The following is a 20748-nucleotide window of genomic DNA, read 5'->3' as shown; positions in this document are numbered from 1 at the left end:
TTCCCTCTCTTCCAGGGATTAAGTGGACTCCGGATGACAATGGGGTCGTGACCTTTGACTGCAGGAACAGGAACTGGTAATTTGCTCTTCCTCCGTTGCGCTTCCTGCTGGGCCGAGCGGGCTAATGAGATCTCCAGGGTGCATGATGGTCCGTGATGGTCCGACCTGGTGTGATGATGCATGATGTGTCAGAGTGTAACAGGCCTGAGTAGAACAGACCATAATAGTATAGGTCCAGGAAGGATCCAACAGGACAGGGTAATGCATGCTATACAACACCGGACGTATTGTACGAATCAAGAACGAGATCAACAGGGATCATTATAGGAACCAATGAACCAGGAATCAAACAGAAATTAATTCAGAAGTCAGTAAGTTCCCTGATAGCAGGGTCCAAGAACTCCTTTTAAACTAAGTAAGGCACCTTTAAAACACTAATTGGAACGACGGCGTTCACCTTAAAGCACCTCCTCCTAATCCAACCTTCTCAACCCTGATCTGTACAACCAGTCCTCTCTGTCCAGGAGCCAACCTTCACCTTGATGCACTGATGTCTGGGGAATTACCTGTCACACAACCTCACACAACCTCACACAACCTCACACACAGACACAGACACACACACACACACACACACACGTACTCTCAACTCATGGGTTTTGTAATAAGCCCCTCACACTATCCGTGCCACTCTGACCCCTGTAGCGTGTTAGCCTTATAAGCTACTTCTCTGTAAGAAGATTGGTTGACCTTAACGACCTGTCTGGTGTTGATTTTTTGCATTGCAATTCGATCTTCATATTTATTCATTGAGATATATGCATCTTGTTAAAATAATTAATAATTTATATTGTATTGTTGCATATACATATTTGTGGATGTACTTCTCCATTTGACAGTAATCTCCTCCTTTGCATGGATTTTTTTTGATTTCCCAGGATCCATCTGCCCCTTAATAGACTTTGGACCAGATTAGGTCTGTGCGGTTTTAGGAGATCTCTCAGGTTCCTAGAAGTCGTAGCTCTGTGGTCAGGCTGGCAGACGGGGTCAGAGGGTACGGTTCGGTACAGAACCCAATCTCATTTGCAGTAACGGGCTTGGAGCGCCGGGGGACAGCGATGGAGGGATGGGGGGCAGGAGTGGACACGCAGGGAGGAATACAGAGAAGAACAAAAAACAATCGTAGGGTTGGAGTGTCCGGCTGCTCCAGTCTACTGCCTGGTCTGTCCGTCTGACCGTCTGACTCCCTGTTCATCTACGGCTGCCTGTTTATCTTTCAAACTCTCCCAGACTCTTCTCCAAAACTTTTTTTAGTTGACAAAGGTATACACACCCTGTATACCGTTCTGAATTTGTCTCTATGTTGGTCTAAATTATTTTCTTTGTTTTGAAGGGTGGTGAAAAGTTGTATGATTTTCCCTAAAAAAATGTATTCAAGTGTTTATGTTGTGTCTCTCTCCCTTCTTCTCTTTGTGTCTCTGTTTCTCTCTGTGTGTCTCTGTCTCTCTGTCTCTCTCTCTCTGCTTCCCTCTGTTTGTCTCTCTCTCTCTCTCTCTCTCCCTCCCTCTCTCTCTCTCCTTCCCTCTGTGTCTCTCTCTCTCTCTCTCTCTCTCTCTCCTCTCTGTGTGTCTCTGTCTCTCTCTCTCTCTCTCTCTCTCTCTCTCTCTCTCTCTCTCTCTCTCTCTCTCTCTCTCTCTCTCTCTCTCTCTCTCTCTCTCTCTCTCTCTCTCTCTCTCCTTCTCACTGTGTGTCTCTGTCTCTCTCTCTCCCTCCCTCTCTCCTTCCCTCTGTGTGTCTCTGTGTCCCTCTCTCTCTCTCTCTCTCTCTCTCTCCTTCCCTCTGTGTGTCTCTGTGTCCCTCTCTCTCTCTCTCTCTCTCTCTCTCTCTCTCTCTCTCCTTCCCTCTGTCTGTCTCTGTGTCTATCTCTTTCCCTCTCTCTCTCTCTCTCCTTCTCCCTGTTTGTCTCTCTCTCTTTCTCTCTCTCTCTGTCTCTCTCTCCTTCCCTCTGTCTGTCTCTGTGTCTATCTCTCTCCGTCTCTCCTTCCCTCTGTTTGTCTCTGTGTGTGTGTCTCTCTCTCTCTCTCTCTCTCTCTCTCTCTCTCTCTCTCTCTCTCTCTCTCTCTCTCTCTCTCTCTCTCTCCTCCCTGTGTGTCTCTCTCTCTCTCTTTCTCTCTCTGTCTCTCTCTCTCTCTCTCCTTCCCTCTGTTTGTCTCTGTGTCTCTCTCCCTCTCTCTCTCTCTCTCTCTCTCTCTCTCTCTCTCTCTCTCTCTCTCTCTCTCTCTCTCTCTCTCTCTCTCTCTCTCTCTCTCTCTCTCTCTCTCTCCTTTCCTCTGTGTGTCTCTGTGTCTCTCTCTCTCTCTCTCCTCCTCCCTGTCTGTCTCTCTCTCTCTCTCTCTCTCTCTCTCTCTCTCTCTCTCTCTCTCTCTCTCTCTCTCTCTCTCTCTCTCTCTCTCTCTCTCTCTCTCTCTCTCTCTCTCTCTCTCTCTGTGTCTGTCTCTCTCTCTCTCCTTTCCTCTGTGTGTCTCTGTGTCTCTCTCTCCAGGTACATCCAGGCAGCCTCTTCCCCTAAAGACGTGGTGATCGTGGTGGACGTGAGCGGAAGCATGAAGGGCCTCAGACTGACGATAGCCAAGCACACCATCAACACCATCCTGGACACGCTGGGCGAGAACGACTTTGTCAACATCATAGCTGTAAGTAGGCCTGCACGATTCGGGTAACATTTTTAATCATGATTTTTTAGCTTAGAATTTATATCACGATTCATTTTTTCTCACAAAATGTATTTTTTGCTGCACACATGAACAATGACAAAAGAAAAAATGGCAGTACCAAACATAGTTTTATGGCACCTCTAGCACGTTGCGTTTCTTATGGGGACTTTTATAACTGATCAGAGTGCAGTATCAAGAACGGATTTATTTATTTTGTACATATAGCAGCAGATTGTCTTTAATTGCTGGCCTTTTATAACTACTGAATCATCTCCACACACTTGTAAATGAAGGCTTAAAAAAAAATATATATAAAAATAATAATAATAATCGAAGTCATTGAAAACTTAAATCCACACGGGCGAATCAAGATTTTTATTAATTTTATAACGATTTATCGTGCAGGCGTAGCTGTAAGTATGCATGGCGCTCATAGTCTCCTGGGCCCACGCATGCAAACACATGGTTATAGACAGACACCCATTTTGTATCCACACACACGTGCATGAGACAAATGCACACATGCACGTGCAAACATGCACATGCACACACGCAAGCACAGATTGTGCAGATTCTGTGTCTCTCACACACACACACACACACACACACACACACACACACACACACACACACACACACACACACACACACACACACACACACACACACACACACACACACACACACACACACACCAATTCATTAGCCCTTCACACTCAATACGCAAGTGCCTCAAAGCTTGAAATTGCTTTCCCCTTCTCGTCTGTATTTCCTATTGCTGTGGATCTGTACTGCTGTAAATCACTCTAATAAACAGGCTTTAGCAGGGTGTTTCCAGGCATTACTAAGGGTGTTATCATGCCACTGTGGCAATCCTCCCTAAGCGTTTTTTTGCTGCAATTCAAAACAATATCATACAGCCACCCTGAAAATCTGAGAAAAAAAATATTTTTATTTTGGAGAGGAACTATGCCTAATCCCACAGAGTCTGTTCAACATCAGGCATTCGTTGTTGAACCTAATTTGTACTTAAAGATTTACCCAAGCTTTGCCTTGCTCTTAACATTTTTGTTCTTTCTATTTGATCTCTCTCTCTCTGTCTCTGTCTCTGTCTCTGTCTCTCTGTCTGTGTCTCCAGTATAGTGACTACGTAAGTTATGTGGAGCCATGCTTCAAGGGCACGCTGGTACAAGCTGATCTGGACAACAGAGAGGTGAGAGATGTGTGCTCCTGTGTGTGTGTGTGTATGTGCGTGTGTGTGTCTGTCTGTCTTTGGGTGGGTGGTTGGGTGTGTGTGTGTGTGTATGTGCTTGCTTGTGTGTGTGTGTGGGTGTGTGTACACTATCAAAAGGCCACGCGTCTCCTTGACACGTGTCTATAATTGACTGTGTGCGGAAGGAACAATTATGGTCGTTAGAGTTGAGCTCCTCTTCCTCTCTAAGAGCTTTGAGAGGAAGAGGATTCTGCCACCAGTCAACCAGACAGAAGCTGAACCCAGCGCCTGGTCGCCATTAGAGACACCTCATCTGTTTTATGGGGAAGTGAACGGCAAAATACACCCATTCTGGTAGAGTTCCCTAAGAGTGTATATATATATATATATATATATATATATATATATATATATATATATATATATCAATACAATTTTTTTTAAACCTTTTATCCAACCTTTTTACATAGATAATTATCTATTAACAATATAAATTTTAATAAATGTATGTAATTTATGTAATTTATGTAAATTTTTTTAAACCTTTTATCCAACCTTTTTACATAGATAATTATCTATTAACAATATACATTTCAATAAATGTATGTAATTTATGTAATTTGGTAATTTTATAGTGTAATTTTATCTAATCTATTTAATTATCGAACTAATGCATACACAAGGAAATACCCTTTTAAATCAAACAGTGTTGTTCTATCCTGATTCGTTCTGTTATGCTGGAAGACAACAGAAGTCCCTTCTTTCATTTCAAACTTCACCACATTCTCCACATCCGCTTGTTTCTGATTCCTCTTTTTTTCTGATCCTAACACCTGCTGTGGGCTCAAACATCTGTTCTTCGTGTGTGTGTGTGTGTGTGTGTGTGTGTGTGTGTGTGTGTGTGTGTGTGTGTGTGTGTGTGTGTGTGTGTGTGTGTGTGTGTGTGTGTGTGTGTGTGTGTATGTGTGTGTTACTTGTGTACGTGTGTGTATGGGTATGTGTTTTATGTGTGTGTGTACATGCATGTTCTTTCCTTGGTGTTCCCGCGTGTTCCTGTGTGAATACGTGCATTAAGTGTGTGCTGCTGGACAGTTTGCCCTACTTTCATGCCCGCATCACAATCACCGCGGATCAGGTGAGGTCATTGGATAGTGACTGTTTTAAGTATGTCACATGACATGCAAGCCAGGGCTGTGATTGGCTGCTAAGCTTGTAAGGCGGTCGGTAACAGAATGGGCTTACAGATGTTGGCTGGAGCTCGGCTCTGCACACACACACACTCTGTCTTTACGTTTTGCTGCGTGTTGTAATCATGATACACCCATATTTGTTGGGAGAGCTAACCATGTATGCGTGTATGTGGTTGGTGAAACATCTGCTGAGGATGATCCTAATCAAACCTCTCCTAAATTACACTCTTCTTTTGTTGACTATAAACATTTTGGAGAACTATGTAATATGTTATTCTTTTTTAAATTCATGATTATTAAGTTACATCATAATTATATCAACGCTAATCCGTATGGTAATGTCTTTGAAATTAATTTGATTATCTTGTAATCATCATGAAGCTGTGTGTGTGTGTCTGTTTGTGTGTGTGTGTGTGTGTGTGTGTGTGTGTGTGTGTGTCTGTGTTTGTCTGTGTGTGTGCGTGCATTGTTGAAATCAAATGACTTCCTATTGCTGTTGTGTCTTTGACGTAAGCATCCAGTGTGCCAGCAATAACATCTCCCTCACTATTTCACTCTTTCTCTTCTTTCTTTCATTCTTTCTTCCTGATTCAGATGTATTGTTGCTACGGTTACACTGGGATATGTGAGCTAATACTAATACCCAGAGCAATGCATTAAGTGCTCGGTGCATGCATGGTATTAATTCACTTTAATCTCTCCCTTCCTTCCTATCGTTTCCCTTCTCTCTCGCTCTCTCTCTCTCTTGCTCTTTCTTGCTTTCTCTCTCCCTCTCTCTCTCTCTCAATCTCTCTCTCTCTCTCTCTCTCTCTCTCTCTCTCTCTCTCTCTCTCTCTCTCTCTCTCTCTCTCTCTCTCTCTCTCTCTCTCTCTCTCTTTTTCTCTCTCTCTCTCTCTCTCTCTCTCTCTCTCTCTCTCTCTGCCTCTCTCTCTCTCCCTCTACTATTCCGCGCTCTATCTCACTCTCTCCTTGTCTCTCTCTCTCCTTTCTCTCTCTCTGCCTCTCTCTCTCTGCCTCTCTCTCTCTCTGCCTCTCTCTCTGCCTCTCTCTCTCTCTCTCTCTCTCTCTCTGCCTCTCTCTCTCTCTGCCTCTCTCTCTGCCTCTCTCTCTCTCTCTCTCTCTGCCTCTCTGTCTCTCTGTCTCTCTGTCTCTCTGTCTCTCTCTCTCTCTCTCTGCCTCTCTGTCTCTCTGTCTCTCTGTCTCTCTGTCTCTCTCTCTCTCTCTGCCTCTCTGTCTCTCTGTCTCTCTCTCTCTCTCTCTCTCTCTCTCCCCCGTAGCATTTTAAGATCCTGGTGGAAGGCCTCCATGTTAAAGGAGAGGGCAAAGTAAAGAAAGCCATGAAGGAGTCCTTTAAGATCCTCAACCAGGTGTGTATGTGTGTGTGTGTGTGTGTGTGTGTGTGTGTGTGCGTGCGTGTCTGCACGCCTGTCTGCACACCGTGAATGATAAGAAGGACGCAGAGTCTGTGACGTCACCCATTGGCTCAAAGAGTACCGTTCTGAGGGTGTACAGAATACACCTCCTGAAGGCTGCTAGAGGAACTACACGCTAGTGCCTAACGTGAACTACCTGAAGGCTGTTACGGTCTGATCATGGTTCCACGTCGACGCAACGTAAGCAACACGCAGACGCTTCGACACAGTCGTGAACCTGTTTGGGTTCTGCGTCTGGTTTTAGTAAGCAGACCAATCACAGCCCTCGCTGCTGCGTCACCACGACGGAAGGTTAACATTTTTGGGAGGCGCACGTCCGGGCCTTGCGGTGGACGCAAGGAGGGTCCGCAAGGATGTAAGGGGTCTGTAACCCCCTTGCGTTGCGTCGGCATGGAACCATAATCAGCCCTTTAGTGGAACTACAAACTAGTTTATATTGGGACCACTTGAAGGCTGCTTGTGGAATCTCATGCTGGTCTCTGCGGCCCTGAGCGTCACAAACAGACGCCCGTGGCCTCTCTTGGTCTCTCCTCGGAACGGCAGACGTCTGATCTTATAAAACCTCATTAGCCGCTGTTCAATACCGATACGACGACATTCTAACGTCCTGTCCCCGGCTAGACCGCTTCCGTGGTCCCCGAGATACGATCGGAACAAGAAAACACAGCAGCAGATGTACATGTGTTCTCATCTGTGATCGTGTGCGCGGTTTTTTTTGTATGTGCGCACATGTTTCATGTGCATTTGTGTGTGTGTGTGTGTGTGTGTGTGTGTCTGTGTCTGTGTCTGTGTCTGTGTGTGTCTGTGTGTGTGTGTGTGTGTGATTGTGTGACTCCAGGCCTCAGCACAGGGCCAGGGCAGTTTGTGTAATCAGGCCATCATGCTGATAACCGACGGAGCCATGGAAGACTTCCAGGAGGTCTTTGAAGAGTTCAACTGGCCCGAGCGCAGGGTAAGACGTCCCCGCTGCCGGCAGTCAGACCTCAGGGCTCCCGTCATCAACCTTGTCCCCACCATGTACAGGCTTTTCCATGGTTTTTCAAATTCCAAAGTTCCCCAAGTGAATACCGTTCAAACCCAACACATCTGGAGTTCCATCTGTTAAGCTTTATCTTATCTGCATTTTATTGTGCCGATCAAATGTGAGCCGTATGTGATGTTGACTCTTAGTGATACGTCGGCCTAGACCGGTCTAGGCCGGTGATACGTCGGTCTAGACCGGTCTAGGCCCAGGTCTACCCTGTAAAGAAAGGAAATAGTCTGTTTGTGCTTTTATTCCTCTATTTGATCCACAAGAGGTTCTCACGTTTGTCAACTGTCGAGGGTTTCTGAGATTCTTCTCTGCGTGTTATCTTCTCTCCAGGTACGGGTTTTCACCTATCTGATTGGACGAGAGATGACCTTTGCCGATAACGTGAAATGGATCGCATGCAACAACAAAGGTGAGCCACATGGAGGGTGTTGAGGGGGGACTTGGGACCCCCCCCCCCCCCGATCACCTTGACTAAGACAGTTCTTAGTTAAGGTGGTCGGGGGGGGGGGAAGCTTTATGGCACGACCATTGTTGTGAACAGTATTACCAATGCATTATTTATCTATATTTTTTGCACCTGATTGCACCTATGTTTTCTTTCCCTCCGAGAGTTTAGACTTTGCTAATGCATGATAATTAAAAAAAATAATATATAATTATATATATATATATGTATATCTTTTTTCAATACATTGGTAGTCAAGGCGGGGCCCTGTTGTTGTTAAGGCGACTGCCTTAACCACACAGTGCTGGGGGAAACACTAGGGTAGGTGGGTTACACCATCAAGTGTGTTGCTATGTGAACAAAGCCGTTTAGATTCATGTACGGCATTAAGCCGCAGTGACTGGATTGTCGCGGCCAGGTTCCTTGCCAACCAACTCATTGGCACCGTAGAGTTGTCAACAGACGGAGAGGTCGTGCGTGGATGATGCCTGCCCTGGAAGGAAGAACAGCTCAGTCTTGTCCCCATTGAGCTTGAGGTGGCGTGTCGACGTCTACTGAGGGATGTCGGCCAGACACGCAGCGATTCGTTCTACTGCCCGAGTGTCAGACCCTGAAATAGACAGAATTAGCTGTGTGTCAGCTGCATAGCTGTGCACTTTGCCCTTTCAGCCGCCCATAGTGTGATTCTGTCAGAATGCATAGACTATCAGGGAGCTGGAAGTGTCGGACGAATCCGCGACATGTGAGAGGTCAGTGCAGGTCAAGAGACAATGGAGAGAAAAGATGCACGTGTCAACTTCAATATCCTTTTTCATATCTAGGTGTTCTAGTTACCTTTCACCCAGAATACATTGTAGTTCCATCAGAGGTAATCGTCCATTTCTTCTTTGAGTAAACTTTGAGGATCGGTTCTCTCATGAGGGCGTTCACTGTGTTGATTTGCCCGGTGGGGACCCCTTGTGGCCACCATTACAAATGCATGCATGAGCAGCATCAACATGCATCAGGCTTACATTTATCAAAGTGATTCACCATAACTAACACGATATTATCATTTGTAACAGCTGCATGATATCATTTATGGCAACCACAAAATAACAGTCAGAAACCTGACACCTTTGACACAAAAACCCAGTGTGTGTTTTAAACATCTGTGAATTTCTTTGCGTCTGCGTGTGTCTTCTGCGCAGGTTACTACACACACATCTCAACACTGGCTGACGTGCAGGAGAACGTCATGGAGTACCTCCACGTGCTCAGCCGACCGATGGTGATCAACCATGACCACGACATCATCTGGACGGAGGCCTATATGGACACTGTGGTAGGTCCCCCTTCATGTGGGCATCATTCTGCCGGCCCAAAAAACTCCTCTCTTCTCATCACTCAATGTGCCTCTCCATTTGTCATTCTCATTTCTCTTTCGGGGTCCTTTGTCATCGCATGTATTGTCTCTTTGATTCATATCGTCAACGTTATCCATAATCATTTCATACTGTCTTCAGCTGTGTCTTTGTCTTCACCGTCTCATGGTCATCGCTGTTCACTGTCTCTTCCCCTCCGCCTATAGTTCCCCGAAACTAAAAAGGTAATACTGTGTTTTGAATCAGTTGGCGGTAACAGTGTTTTCCTAGCCATTCGTAGACTTGAATCTTTGGCAGAACGTTGTCTTTAAAACCTCACCCATACCATCCTATGTTAGCTCTTACAATCCCACCTGTTTCTCAGTCCTATATCCATTTAGTCCATTTATTTATCAGTGTTGGCCTTATGCTAAGAAAAATCGTTTCTGGAATAATATAGTACTATATGACATAATTTCATTAAATAAACAGGAAATTGAGTTTGACTGAAGGTGTAACTAAATTAATTGTTTCTCAATAAAGTTTGAAAAAGGGTCTGTTTTACGATCAAACCTATTTATTTAGCTTTATTGCCACAGTCAAGAGACAGCGGATCTTTGTACAGTAGATCAGTCCGTCTTCCTTAGATGTATGCCTCTAGCTTAGCTGTTTAGCTGCTCTTGGACATGGTCCATACCTGCCCAGAATATTAACATACTTGTGTCAAAGTCAGTCAGTATCAAATAGAAACACTTCTCAAGCAGATTTTCCTCCCTTGTTTGTAGACATTAAGATGTGATGTTAGTTCTAGTTTATAGTTATAATATGTACTAATAAATGCAGTTGAATGAAAACCAACTCCCTGTATTGTCTTAAACCAACAACTGTGTGTGTGTGTGTGTGTGTGTGTGTGTGTGTGTGTGTGTGCGTGTGTGTGTGTGTGTGCGTGTGTGCGTGTGTGCGTGTGTGTGTGTGTGTGTGTGTGTGTGTGTGTGCGTGCGTGCGTGTGTGTGTTCTGCAGCTGTTTAATAGCCAGGCTCAGAGCTTACTTCTGATGACCTCAGTGGCCATGCCGGTCTTCAGCAAGAAACAAGAAACGGTACGATTGTTATTCACCGCTTGCTACTTGTTTTACCTTACATTTACTTTCAATATGTTTCACTCAATGCCCAAAGCTTACTTTCTCCTTGATTTGAGATTGAATTTTTACAACTTGTATATGTATCTGAAAAAATGTGAATGATAACTATTGATGATGACCATACTGTATCATGTTTTCTACCAACTGCTGCAGTGTGACTCTGTGTGTGTGGCTTAGGGTGTAGACTGTGCTTATGTTTATTGTGTTCATATTGTTGCAGTTATCCCACGGTATCCTGCTGGGAGTGGTGGGAACGGATGTGGCTCTCAGAGAACTGATTCGGCTAGCGCCCAGATACAAGGTAGCATAGCCACACACACGCGCACACACACACACACACACACAGACACACACACACACACACACACACACACACACACACACACACACACACACACACACACACACACACACACACACACACTGATTGAGACGAGCGCCCAGATACAAGACAGCATACACAAAGATCACCACACAAACACTGATGCCAGAATCACTTTGTATTACCCAGACTCTAGGTTAAGGTGCACTGGTATACGGTCTGGTGATGATGTGTATAGTCAGTTAATTATTCATGGCTTTTCCAACTATATTTTCCCTTGTACAACTGGAAACATAGTTTAATAAAAGCTTTTATCTTAAACTGCGTGGACCATACATAACACATATTTAATGATAATAAAACAGCAGAGATGATATTTTAATTTCTTAACCCTGCTCTGTGATAACGAAAAACACCAATAACAACTAAATACCATCTTGTCTTTTTGATTAGATTATGTGTCCTTTGCGAGTGTCACCGGTTATATGTGAGATGAATATATTTGAATACATGTCTTCCAGCTGGGTATCCATGGTTACGCCTTCCTCAACACCAACAACGGCTACATCCTGTCTCACCCTGAACTACGACCTCTGGTAAGAGCGTGGATGAGGAATACTTGCAGTGTTTTTACACATATCTCTCTGTTGCTGTCTCTCTCTCAACTGCATGTGTGTGTGTGTGTGTGTGTGTGTGTGTGTGTGTGTGTGTGTGTGTGTGTGTGTGTGTGTGTGTGTGTGTGTGTGTGTGTGTGTGTGTGTGTGTGTGTGTGTGTGTGATGTTGGGACAGTATAAAGAGGGCAAGAAGCTCAAGCCGAAGCCGAACTATAACAGTGTTGATCTGGCAGAGGTGGAGTGGGAGGACACTGAAGAGGCAGTGAGTAAACACACACACACACACACACACACACACACACACACACACACACACACACACACACACACACACACACACACACACACACACACACACACACACACACACACATTTTCATGATGATTAGACATATATGCATAACTATAATTGAGTTTGTTATGGTCGCTCTGAAAATATCTATTTTCATTTTGTTTTTAAGTTTCAGAAGCCCTGCTTAACATTAGGTATGTCAATACAGTGTTGCACCTCTGTTGTGTCCATTCAGTTGAGGACAGCCATGGTCAAGGGAGAGACTGGATCACTATCTCTAGATGTGAGAACATCCGTGGACAAAGGGGTAAGTTCTGTTTGTCTGTTTGTCTGAAACTTTAAAAAATCTTATGGACAATGGATTTACTTTTCTCACTCTGTCTCGTTCTTTCTCTCTGTCTCTCTATCTCTCTCTCTTTCTCTTTCTCTCTCTCTCTCTCTCTCTCTCTCTCTCTCTCTCTCTCTCTCTCTCTCTCTCTCTCTCTCTCTCTCTCTCTCGCTGTTTCTGACCTCTCTCTCTTACGCACGCACACACACACACACACACACAGCGGAGAGTGATGTTCCTGAGGAATGAGTACTACTACACGGTGATCAACGAGACCCCGTTCAGGTGCGTTGGGTCACCTGAGACGCCTCTTGCCTGATCGCACTATATTTCACATCACTGTGTTCAAACTCTCCTCATTAACTCTGTTCTTTCTGTCTGTCTGGCAGTCTGGGAATAGTGCTGACCAATGGACATGGGCAATATAGATTCATCGGAAATGTCTCGGTGGAAGAGGGTAGGTCTGTTTTTTTTTACGACCAAACTTTTATAAGCCTCTTCGCTAATACAGCTTGGTTATATGTGTCATAAATTAAGCTTAGTGAGGCAAAATATTTGGTGGCAGAGACCGAACAGTGAAAACTGCAATATTGTGATTTCAGCAACTCTTTAATGAATGATTGTTCTCGCTCTCTCTCCCTCTCTCTCCCTCTCTCTCTCTCGCTCTTTGTATATATATATATATATGTCTATGTCCCTCTACCAACCAGGTCTTCATGACCTGATAGCTCCCGACCTCACCATAGCGACTGAGTGGTGAGTGGTCAGCAGCCTGTTTTAGTTTCAGTTCATTAACGCCAGCATGAAACACACAATGACTTAGACAAGATAATAATATTTATCTCTTTGTGTGTGTGTGTGTGTGTGTGTGTGTGTGTGTGTGTGTGTGTGTGTGTGTGTGTGTCTGTGTCTGTATTTGTGCGTGTGTGTGCACATGTGTGTTTTTGTGCGTGTGCATGCATGCATGTGTATATGTGTGTGTGTGCCTGTATGTATGTGCGTGTGTGTGTGTGTGTGTGTTGCTCCAGGACCTACTGTGAGACGGACATCGACCCCTCCCACCGGAAGCTGACCCAGATGCAGGCGATGGTGCGCTACCTGACCGGGAAGGAGCCCGACCTGGAGTGTAAGACATTCACGTGATCCTCATCCTGAACCGCAGAGTCCCTCACCTGCTTCCGCAAAAGACTCAAGACTCACCTGGTCAGAGCTCACCTCGGCTCTGCGCAGCCGGGGATGGCTATGCAGAGAGGTCTTAAGTCCCTCCCCTCCTACTTGTTGTATGTTGTATGTCCTGGCACTTAATGTACGCACTTCGTTTTAGTTAGTACTTAGTTATGTAGCTTCTTATCCTTGCTATCTTTGTTGTGTACGGGAAATGGGTTAACCTAGCGATTGTTGGTGCTTTGCACTTGGTTCTATGAACATCCTTACTGTACAGACAGGGATCTATTGTTTCACTTTCTTATGATGACAAATGTACTTATTTTGAATCGCTTTGGATAAAAGCGTCTGTTGAATAGCCTAAATGTTCTGTTAAATGTCCTCCACTATGGCTACCTGCTTTACAGTGTTGGTTCCCCACCCCTGGAGGGGAGACCAGTAGGTGTGTGTAGAGGTAGGGGGTCGGCTTAGCTCAGGACGTACAGCGGGTAGACTTGTAACTGGAAGGTCGCTAGCTAGTTTGATCCCCGGCTCCTCCTAGCTGAGTGCAGGATCCCTCACCCTAACTGCTCTAGACAAGCAGGCTGTCGCCCTGCGTGGTTGACTCCGCCTCGTCTGTGTATGAACTTTGTATGAACTGGGTCAATGTGGATAAAAGCGTCTGCTAAATGTAGAGATGTTGGAGTGCCAGAAGGGGCTCACTCTCTGGCCTGTGTCTTGTCCCAAAGGCAGCACTGACACAAGCAGAAAAGTTACAAGTTGACAAGTTATTTAAAGTGGGTAAGATTTGAGAGTGCTAAGAGAGAGTGAGCAGAAGAGAGCAAGATCTCCTCCAGCATCCCTCCCTCTCTGCTCCCTCCCCTCTCCTCTTTCTGTTTCTTTGCCGTGGAGAAGGGTTGTACTTCTTGCACTTCCTGTGATTGACAGGCCAGATGGATTCCCTGAGCTGATAATGAAATTGTTAAGAAATAAGCCGAGGCGGTCTAAACTCAGAAGGTCTTGTGAAGGGGCAGACGAAGCCAACCAGAACATCTGTGAGAATAGCACTCACTAATAGCTAACGGATGGCGATGCCATTTCTAAAAGCACACTCAAATAATAGCTCCTAAGTCTTACCACCAGCGCCTTCAGATGTTAGATATTAATCCGGTTAATCCCCCCCCCCCCCCCCCCCCCCCCCCACACACACACAGGTGACACGGACCTTCTGGGTCAGACTCTGTTCGATGCCGTTGTCACTGCGCCGATGGAGGCATACTGGACCGCCCTCATGCTCAACAGCTCCAGGTGAGAGACACACACACACACACACACACACACACACACACACACACACACACACACACACACACACACACGTATAGAGTCAAACACACATACAAATACATACAGAGTCACACACAGAGAGTCAGACCCATACATCTAAACACTCACACACTTACACTAACACACACATACATAGGCTCACAAACCATTCCTTTACACCATCTGATGGCAAAAGAGTTAAGTGAACTGAGTGCCCGTGTGTGTGTGTGTGTCTTTGTGTGTTTGTGTATGTGTGTATGTGTGTGTGTGTGTGTGTGTGTGTATGTGTGTCATTGTCTATGTGTGTGTGTGTGTGTGTGTGTGTGTGTGTGTGTGTGTGTATGTGTTTCATTGTGTGTGTGTCTCTGTGTGTGTGTGTGTGTGTGTGTGTGTGTGTGTGTATGTGTGTCATTGTCTGTGTGTGTGTGTGTGTGTGTGTGTGTGTGTGTGTGTGTGTGTGTGTATGTGTTTCATTGTGTGTGTGTCTCTGTGTATGTGTGTGTGTGAGTGTGTGTGTGTGTGTGTCATTGTGTGTGTGTGTGACTCTTTGTGTGTGCGTACTCAGCATGGACGAGGGCGTGGAGACCGCCTTCCTGGGGACTCGGACAGGACTGATGAGGGTTCAGAGATACGCCGGCATCGAGAAGCGCGTCGCCAAGTGGGTGCACCTCACACTGAAATACATGACACGGGTATCAATGGAGGGTGTGACGATGCATGCATTGGTGGCCCCTGTGGTATTGGGGTGATAGAGGTGATGCACTGTATATGTCGTGTACACCCTCTGACGGTGACCGGCGGTACTACTGACAAAAGCATCGGTCAGCGTTTTACAGTGCCGAGTCATTGTTCTTCATTACCTTCTCTTTTCTTGTTTGAGTACTCTCTGTAGTACTAGTACTATTTGCACTCTGTAACTCCTCTGTAAGAAAAGAAATAAGAAAAAATATAGGAGGTGTTTTGTACTATCAGTATAAAGACAAAAAACAACTAAAGTCATCCATCACCAATAGCTTTCCCCCCCTAATGCATCCTCCTCCTTCCTTGGCTTCAGCCATCGCCCATCCATCACAGCCTCAACAACGCTCACTCCCCTAACCTTTCGTTTCCATAATGTCAGACCTGAATCCTCTGATATGACTGCCTGCGAGGTTAAAGTCTCCCTGTGTGAGTCATGTACCCCCTTTGTCTCTCTGAAGATCCTCAGTAAAAGCTTCCGGTGTCTTCCCGTGCTCACACTCCATTAAACTAAACGGTTTGCCTTGCGTGCGTCTCACAAGAAATGACTTCCCATCAATGCTTGCATGGGAGCATTCAGGGCTCCCGTGAAGCAAAGAGATTAGGAATTTGCAAACACGACTAATTAAAAAATGTAAATCGCCTCATTAAAGCCTTTAATTTAGCTGGAATCCATCATGTGCTAAATTAATTGGTGAGGCGGAGAGAGAGAGAGGTACAATTACAACAAAAATATAGCAGGCAGAGAGATGAAAACAAATTATATTTGGGAACATTGGTGCAACAAAAAGCAATGTAACAACCTGTAACACAATGTCCTTAATATGTTATAACAACATGGGACAACCTAACCATAACCCTAGCCTCGTATGGAACTTTATCGCCTATCCCTAACTTTAAACTTTGTAAACCTTACTTTATATATCGCTAACGACACTCTGTAGTTCCATACTATTCTAATAAGGTAATCACAGGTTGTTAAGTACATGCCGTCACATGTTGTTACACAGTACTGGCTCGTATAGTGACGCTGTAACACTGTAATGGCGCGTTTCCACCGGGGGGTGCGGGTCGGTTCAGTTCGCTAAGGTGTGGCACGGATCGCGTTTCCATCGCAAAAAGTGGGCGTGACCCGGACTGAGCCGTATTGAGCCGTGCTCGTCTCGCAGTACTCCTCCGTTGGGGTACTGAGACGCCTGAAGGGTGCCGGCAAGTTCGAGCTACACTCGCCGCCGGTTGATTGGTCGACCGAATCGCACTTCCATGAGACAGGCGGATAACAACAAACAAACACATTATCCGCGAGGTTCTTCTGGACAGCGGAGAAAGCTTCGTTATTGAAGAAAATGTCGCGCAAAAGTTTGCCGTCCTTCTTGGACGTCCTACATTGTTGATCTTTGTTCATTGTGCGCGTCCTTCTTTTACCTTGGATTTATTAGCAGGCTACACTCTGTCGGGCTGCTATGAGGTCACAATTTTAACGTAGCTGCCGTGGCTATCGCCATCCGGCCCTACCGTAAGGGTACTGTCAGCGGTGGAAACGAGAGGTAAAGTCTAACCTAACACTCTCTGTCTGTGTCTGTCTGCAGCACCTTTCTGACGCCGGCAGACAAGCTGAACATCTTCACCCTGGACCACTTCCCCGTGTGGTACCGGAGGGCCGCGGAGGTCCCAGCAGGGCAGTTCCACTACTACCTGCCTAGAGAGGACACCCGAGGTACACCCTCACCTGGGGACATGGAGACACACACACACATACACACACATACACAAACAGACCCGCACACACCTGGAAACAGGGACACACAGACACGCATACACAGACACACCGGGAGTCAAACACACACAAACGCCTGGACGGGTGGACACGCACACACACACACACACACACACACACACACACACACACACACACACACACACACACACACGTCGACTCGCACGCACGCACGCACGCACACACACACACGCACGCCTGGACACATGAACATATACACAAACCTGGACTTACACAGACACACACAATGGACACGTGGACACACACAGACACACACCCGATTACATGGCAACACAAACATACAAACACACACACACACACACACACACCTGGGCCCATACGTAGCCACACACATGCACATACAATATGAATACAATCATTTGTGTGCCATTTTTAATCACTCGATCAAAAACTGAGGTTGACCTTTAGTCATAATGTTTTTTGTTTGGTCGGAACTCGTATTCACGAATGCACGTAGGCAAAACATTTGTGTTTATGTTAACATGTACTTACAAGCTTTGTCTCCATACAATTAACCCCAGATAAACAGTACGGCTACAACTAACCCCTCTTTTAATATTATTTACTAATCTATCAATCATTCTTTCCATTAATTCATCAATCTTTTCCAGAAAAAAACATATATTAACCGAGCACCAAGTAATGTGTATCCGACAAGAATTCAAGACAAAACTAAGAAAATTGTATTCTAACCGAAGAATTGAATAACAATGACAACAGATCCAAATAATAGCATTTCTGAAGCAGCATAGCACATATTTGTTATTTCAAACTTAAAGAAGAAGACATATTTGTTATTTCAAACTTAAAAAAGTGTTACACTGCAGTGTAACACACACTGCTACACTGCAGTGTGTGTGTGTGTGTGTGTACCCACACACACTCTAACACTGCAGTGTGTGTGTGTAATCACACACACACTGACACTGCAGTGTTAGAGTGTGTGCGTACACACTGCAGCGTCATAGTGTGTACTCACACACACTCAGACACCACAGTGTCTGTGTGTGCTCACACACACTCTCACCCTGCAGTGTCATAGTTATGGTGAAAGTGTGTGTGAGTACACACTCTAACACTGCAGTGTCTGTGTGTACTCACACACACTCTCACACTGCCGTGTGAGAGTGTGTGAGTACACACAGACACCACAGTGCCAGAGTGTGTGTGAGTACACACACACACACACTGCAGTGTGAGAGTGTGTGTGAGTACACACAGACACCGCAGTGTTAGAGTGTGTGTGAGTCCACACAGACCCAGCGCTGTGTTCCTGCAGATGCCTTTAGAGACTATGAGGCGGACTATAGCGCCTCCGTCACGAGGGCGGAGCGGCGGCGCCGGGAGAGGGCGTGGCAGCGCCTGCGCAAACAGGCGGAGGAGGGTGGAGTAGAAGTCGTCCGTACTTGGCATGCCTCCTGCTAACCCCCCCCATGCTGTGCTCCCCGAGGTCAAAGGTCGTTTAGGGACTTCCCTTCCCCTCTTCCCCGTTGTTGTCCGTCTGTCCGTTCGGGTCGCGCCTCCTCTACTCTGGGTTTCGTCTCCTCATGGAAATCTTTTTCTGACCTCTTCACCCAATCGCTCACTCACCCACTCACTCACTCACTCACTTACTCACCCACTCACTCACTCACTCACTCACTCACTCACTCACTCACTCTCTCAGCCACTCACTCACTCACTCACTCACTCACTCACTCACTCACTCACTCACTCACTCACTCACTCACTCATACACTCACTCACTCACTCACTCACTCACTCACTCACTCACTCACTCACTCACTCACTCACTCACTCAGCCACTCACTCTCTCAGCCACTCACTCACTCACTCACTCACTCACTCACTCACTCATACACTCACTCTCTCACTCACTCACTCACTCACTCACTCACTCACTCACTCACTCATGCACTCACTCACTCACTCACTCACTCACTCACTCACTCACTCACTCACTCACTCACTCACTCACTCACTCACTCACTCACTCACTCACCCACCCCCTCCCTCAATTACTTACTCACCCACTTAAGAAATCACAGCCGAAATCACTTCTCTCTCTCTCTCTCTCTCTCTCTCTCTCTCTCTCTCTCTCTCTCTCTCTCTCTCTCTCTCTCTCTCTCTCTCTCTCTCTCTCTCTCTCTCTCTCTCTCTCTCTCTCTCTCTCTCTTTCTTTCTTTCTGCATGAGCGTCCCACGAAATCCTGTTTGCCGGTGGGTTCTGAGGTTGGGATTTGAACGTGTTGTTAGCAGTATCTCCAAGTCCTCCGCCCAAACACCTCAGATGAGCTCCCTTTCGTTCTCACAGCCTGCTGAACTGAAGCCTGCTTTACAGTTCAATGCTTACAATTCTCCAAAGGGAACCGGCTTAGTCCCCCCCCCCTAGTTCCTTTGTGCTCTGGCTTCATTTTGTCAGTCAGGAACATGATAATGCACCCCCTGTAGTGAGTGTTGCATGACGCATGTAACTTATTGCACGGGGATATGTGCGTGAATGTGTGCATCTGTGTGTGGGAGAGAAAGCATCAGAGGCAGTCTCTCTCTGTTGGTTGGGGGGTCTTGTCCCTGCCTCCGTAGTGACATCATCCTGGTGGTTGCTAGTGACAACTGCTGAGTGCATAATCAGCCCTTGACTCTCTCTCTCTCTCTCTCTCTCGCTCTCGCTCTCGCTTTCTCTTTCGCTTTTTTTCTCTTTCTCTTCCTATTTCTCCTTCTCTGTCTCACTCTATTTTATATTTTATTTTCCTCTATCTGTCTCTATTACCTCCGTCTCTTTATTATTATTATTAGTATTTTTTCTTCTCTCTGTCTCTCTCTATTTTTCTCTCTGTCTAAGAATGAGACAGAGACAATGAGTTAGTAAATGTCGTGAAAGGAATGGCAAAGGAGAGGGCCTCCACCAAGGGGAAGGGGTTAGGGGGGTGAGGTTAGAGGGGGAGAGAAGGCCACCAATACGGGGCCAACCAAGTTGTGCTTGAAGAGACTATGAGCATAACTACAGCAACAGGAGTGGGTTGATGTTGAAGCCATGCATGGGAGTTGTGTGATAGCAGCCGGGGTTTGGAGCTTATGGGAGGAATAACAGAGCCAGAGAATAAAAGCTGTTTGGTGAAGCTGGCAGAGCAGGTGTTCTGCAGACCGGCTCAGCTTTTGTGTTTCTTTCTTCAGTTTCTAAATAAAAGTCTTATACAGCAGTATTCACATGGATGGCTTTAGGAATAATCCATGATCTTTGCGTGAATTGTATTGTTGAAGCATTAGAATGGTACGGTAATGGTAAATCTACGTCAATAATCATTGAGATATTTCCTTATCTATCATACTTTCTAATTCTGTTTGTTGTTCATGAGCAGTTTAAATGTCAGATCATTCTTTAATCAATTAGTACTCCGCCTCTTTTCCACATGGCGTTCCTCAAAGGCATTTTAATCTCAACGCATTTATCCCTCTTCCCTCAAACCCCTTTACTCACCCCGCTCCTCGAGTACATGCTCCCAGTCCTCGCCGGCTCCACGGGCGGTATTATATGATTAGCTCTCCTAATCCCTGCTAATCCCGTCGCTGTCAGATGCCAGCTGGCTGAAGGGACATCACCAACACAGATAGACAGGCGACTGGGATACTGACCCTGCTGTAATACCGAGGCTGGGGGGCCTGCCAGCTCTGTAC

At 45.9% G+C, this 20748-nt stretch overlaps 1 protein-coding gene across 1 annotated transcript in view; it reads left to right on the top strand.

Moving 5' to 3' along the window:
* cacna2d4a (calcium channel, voltage-dependent, alpha 2/delta subunit 4a) overlaps positions 1-20748 on the top strand; it is a 116443-nt gene that overhangs the window by 11927 nt on the left and 83768 nt on the right. Inside the window, exons 8-27 of the mRNA XM_030341314.1 lie at positions 16-76; positions 2543-2693; positions 3853-3927; positions 6395-6484; positions 7389-7502; positions 7914-7992; positions 9219-9352; positions 10393-10470; positions 10733-10813; positions 11356-11430; positions 11625-11711; positions 11977-12048; positions 12293-12354; positions 12459-12526; positions 12780-12825; positions 13098-13195; positions 14427-14520; positions 15104-15196; positions 16866-16993; positions 18354-18458. Coding sequence (XP_030197174.1) covers positions 16-76; positions 2543-2693; positions 3853-3927; positions 6395-6484; positions 7389-7502; positions 7914-7992; positions 9219-9352; positions 10393-10470; positions 10733-10813; positions 11356-11430; positions 11625-11711; positions 11977-12048; positions 12293-12354; positions 12459-12526; positions 12780-12825; positions 13098-13195; positions 14427-14520; positions 15104-15196; positions 16866-16993; positions 18354-18458 — 1791 coding nt within the window. The remainder of the gene's footprint in view (positions 1-15; positions 77-2542; positions 2694-3852; positions 3928-6394; positions 6485-7388; positions 7503-7913; positions 7993-9218; positions 9353-10392; positions 10471-10732; positions 10814-11355; positions 11431-11624; positions 11712-11976; positions 12049-12292; positions 12355-12458; positions 12527-12779; positions 12826-13097; positions 13196-14426; positions 14521-15103; positions 15197-16865; positions 16994-18353; positions 18459-20748) is intronic.

This window comes from Gadus morhua, chromosome 19 (assembly GCF_902167405.1).
Source record: "Gadus morhua chromosome 19, gadMor3.0, whole genome shotgun sequence".
NCBI lineage: Eukaryota > Metazoa > Chordata > Actinopteri > Gadiformes > Gadidae > Gadus > Gadus morhua.
The sequence above is the reverse complement of the archived record's forward strand: the minus strand, read 5'-3'. Positions and strand labels throughout refer to the sequence as shown.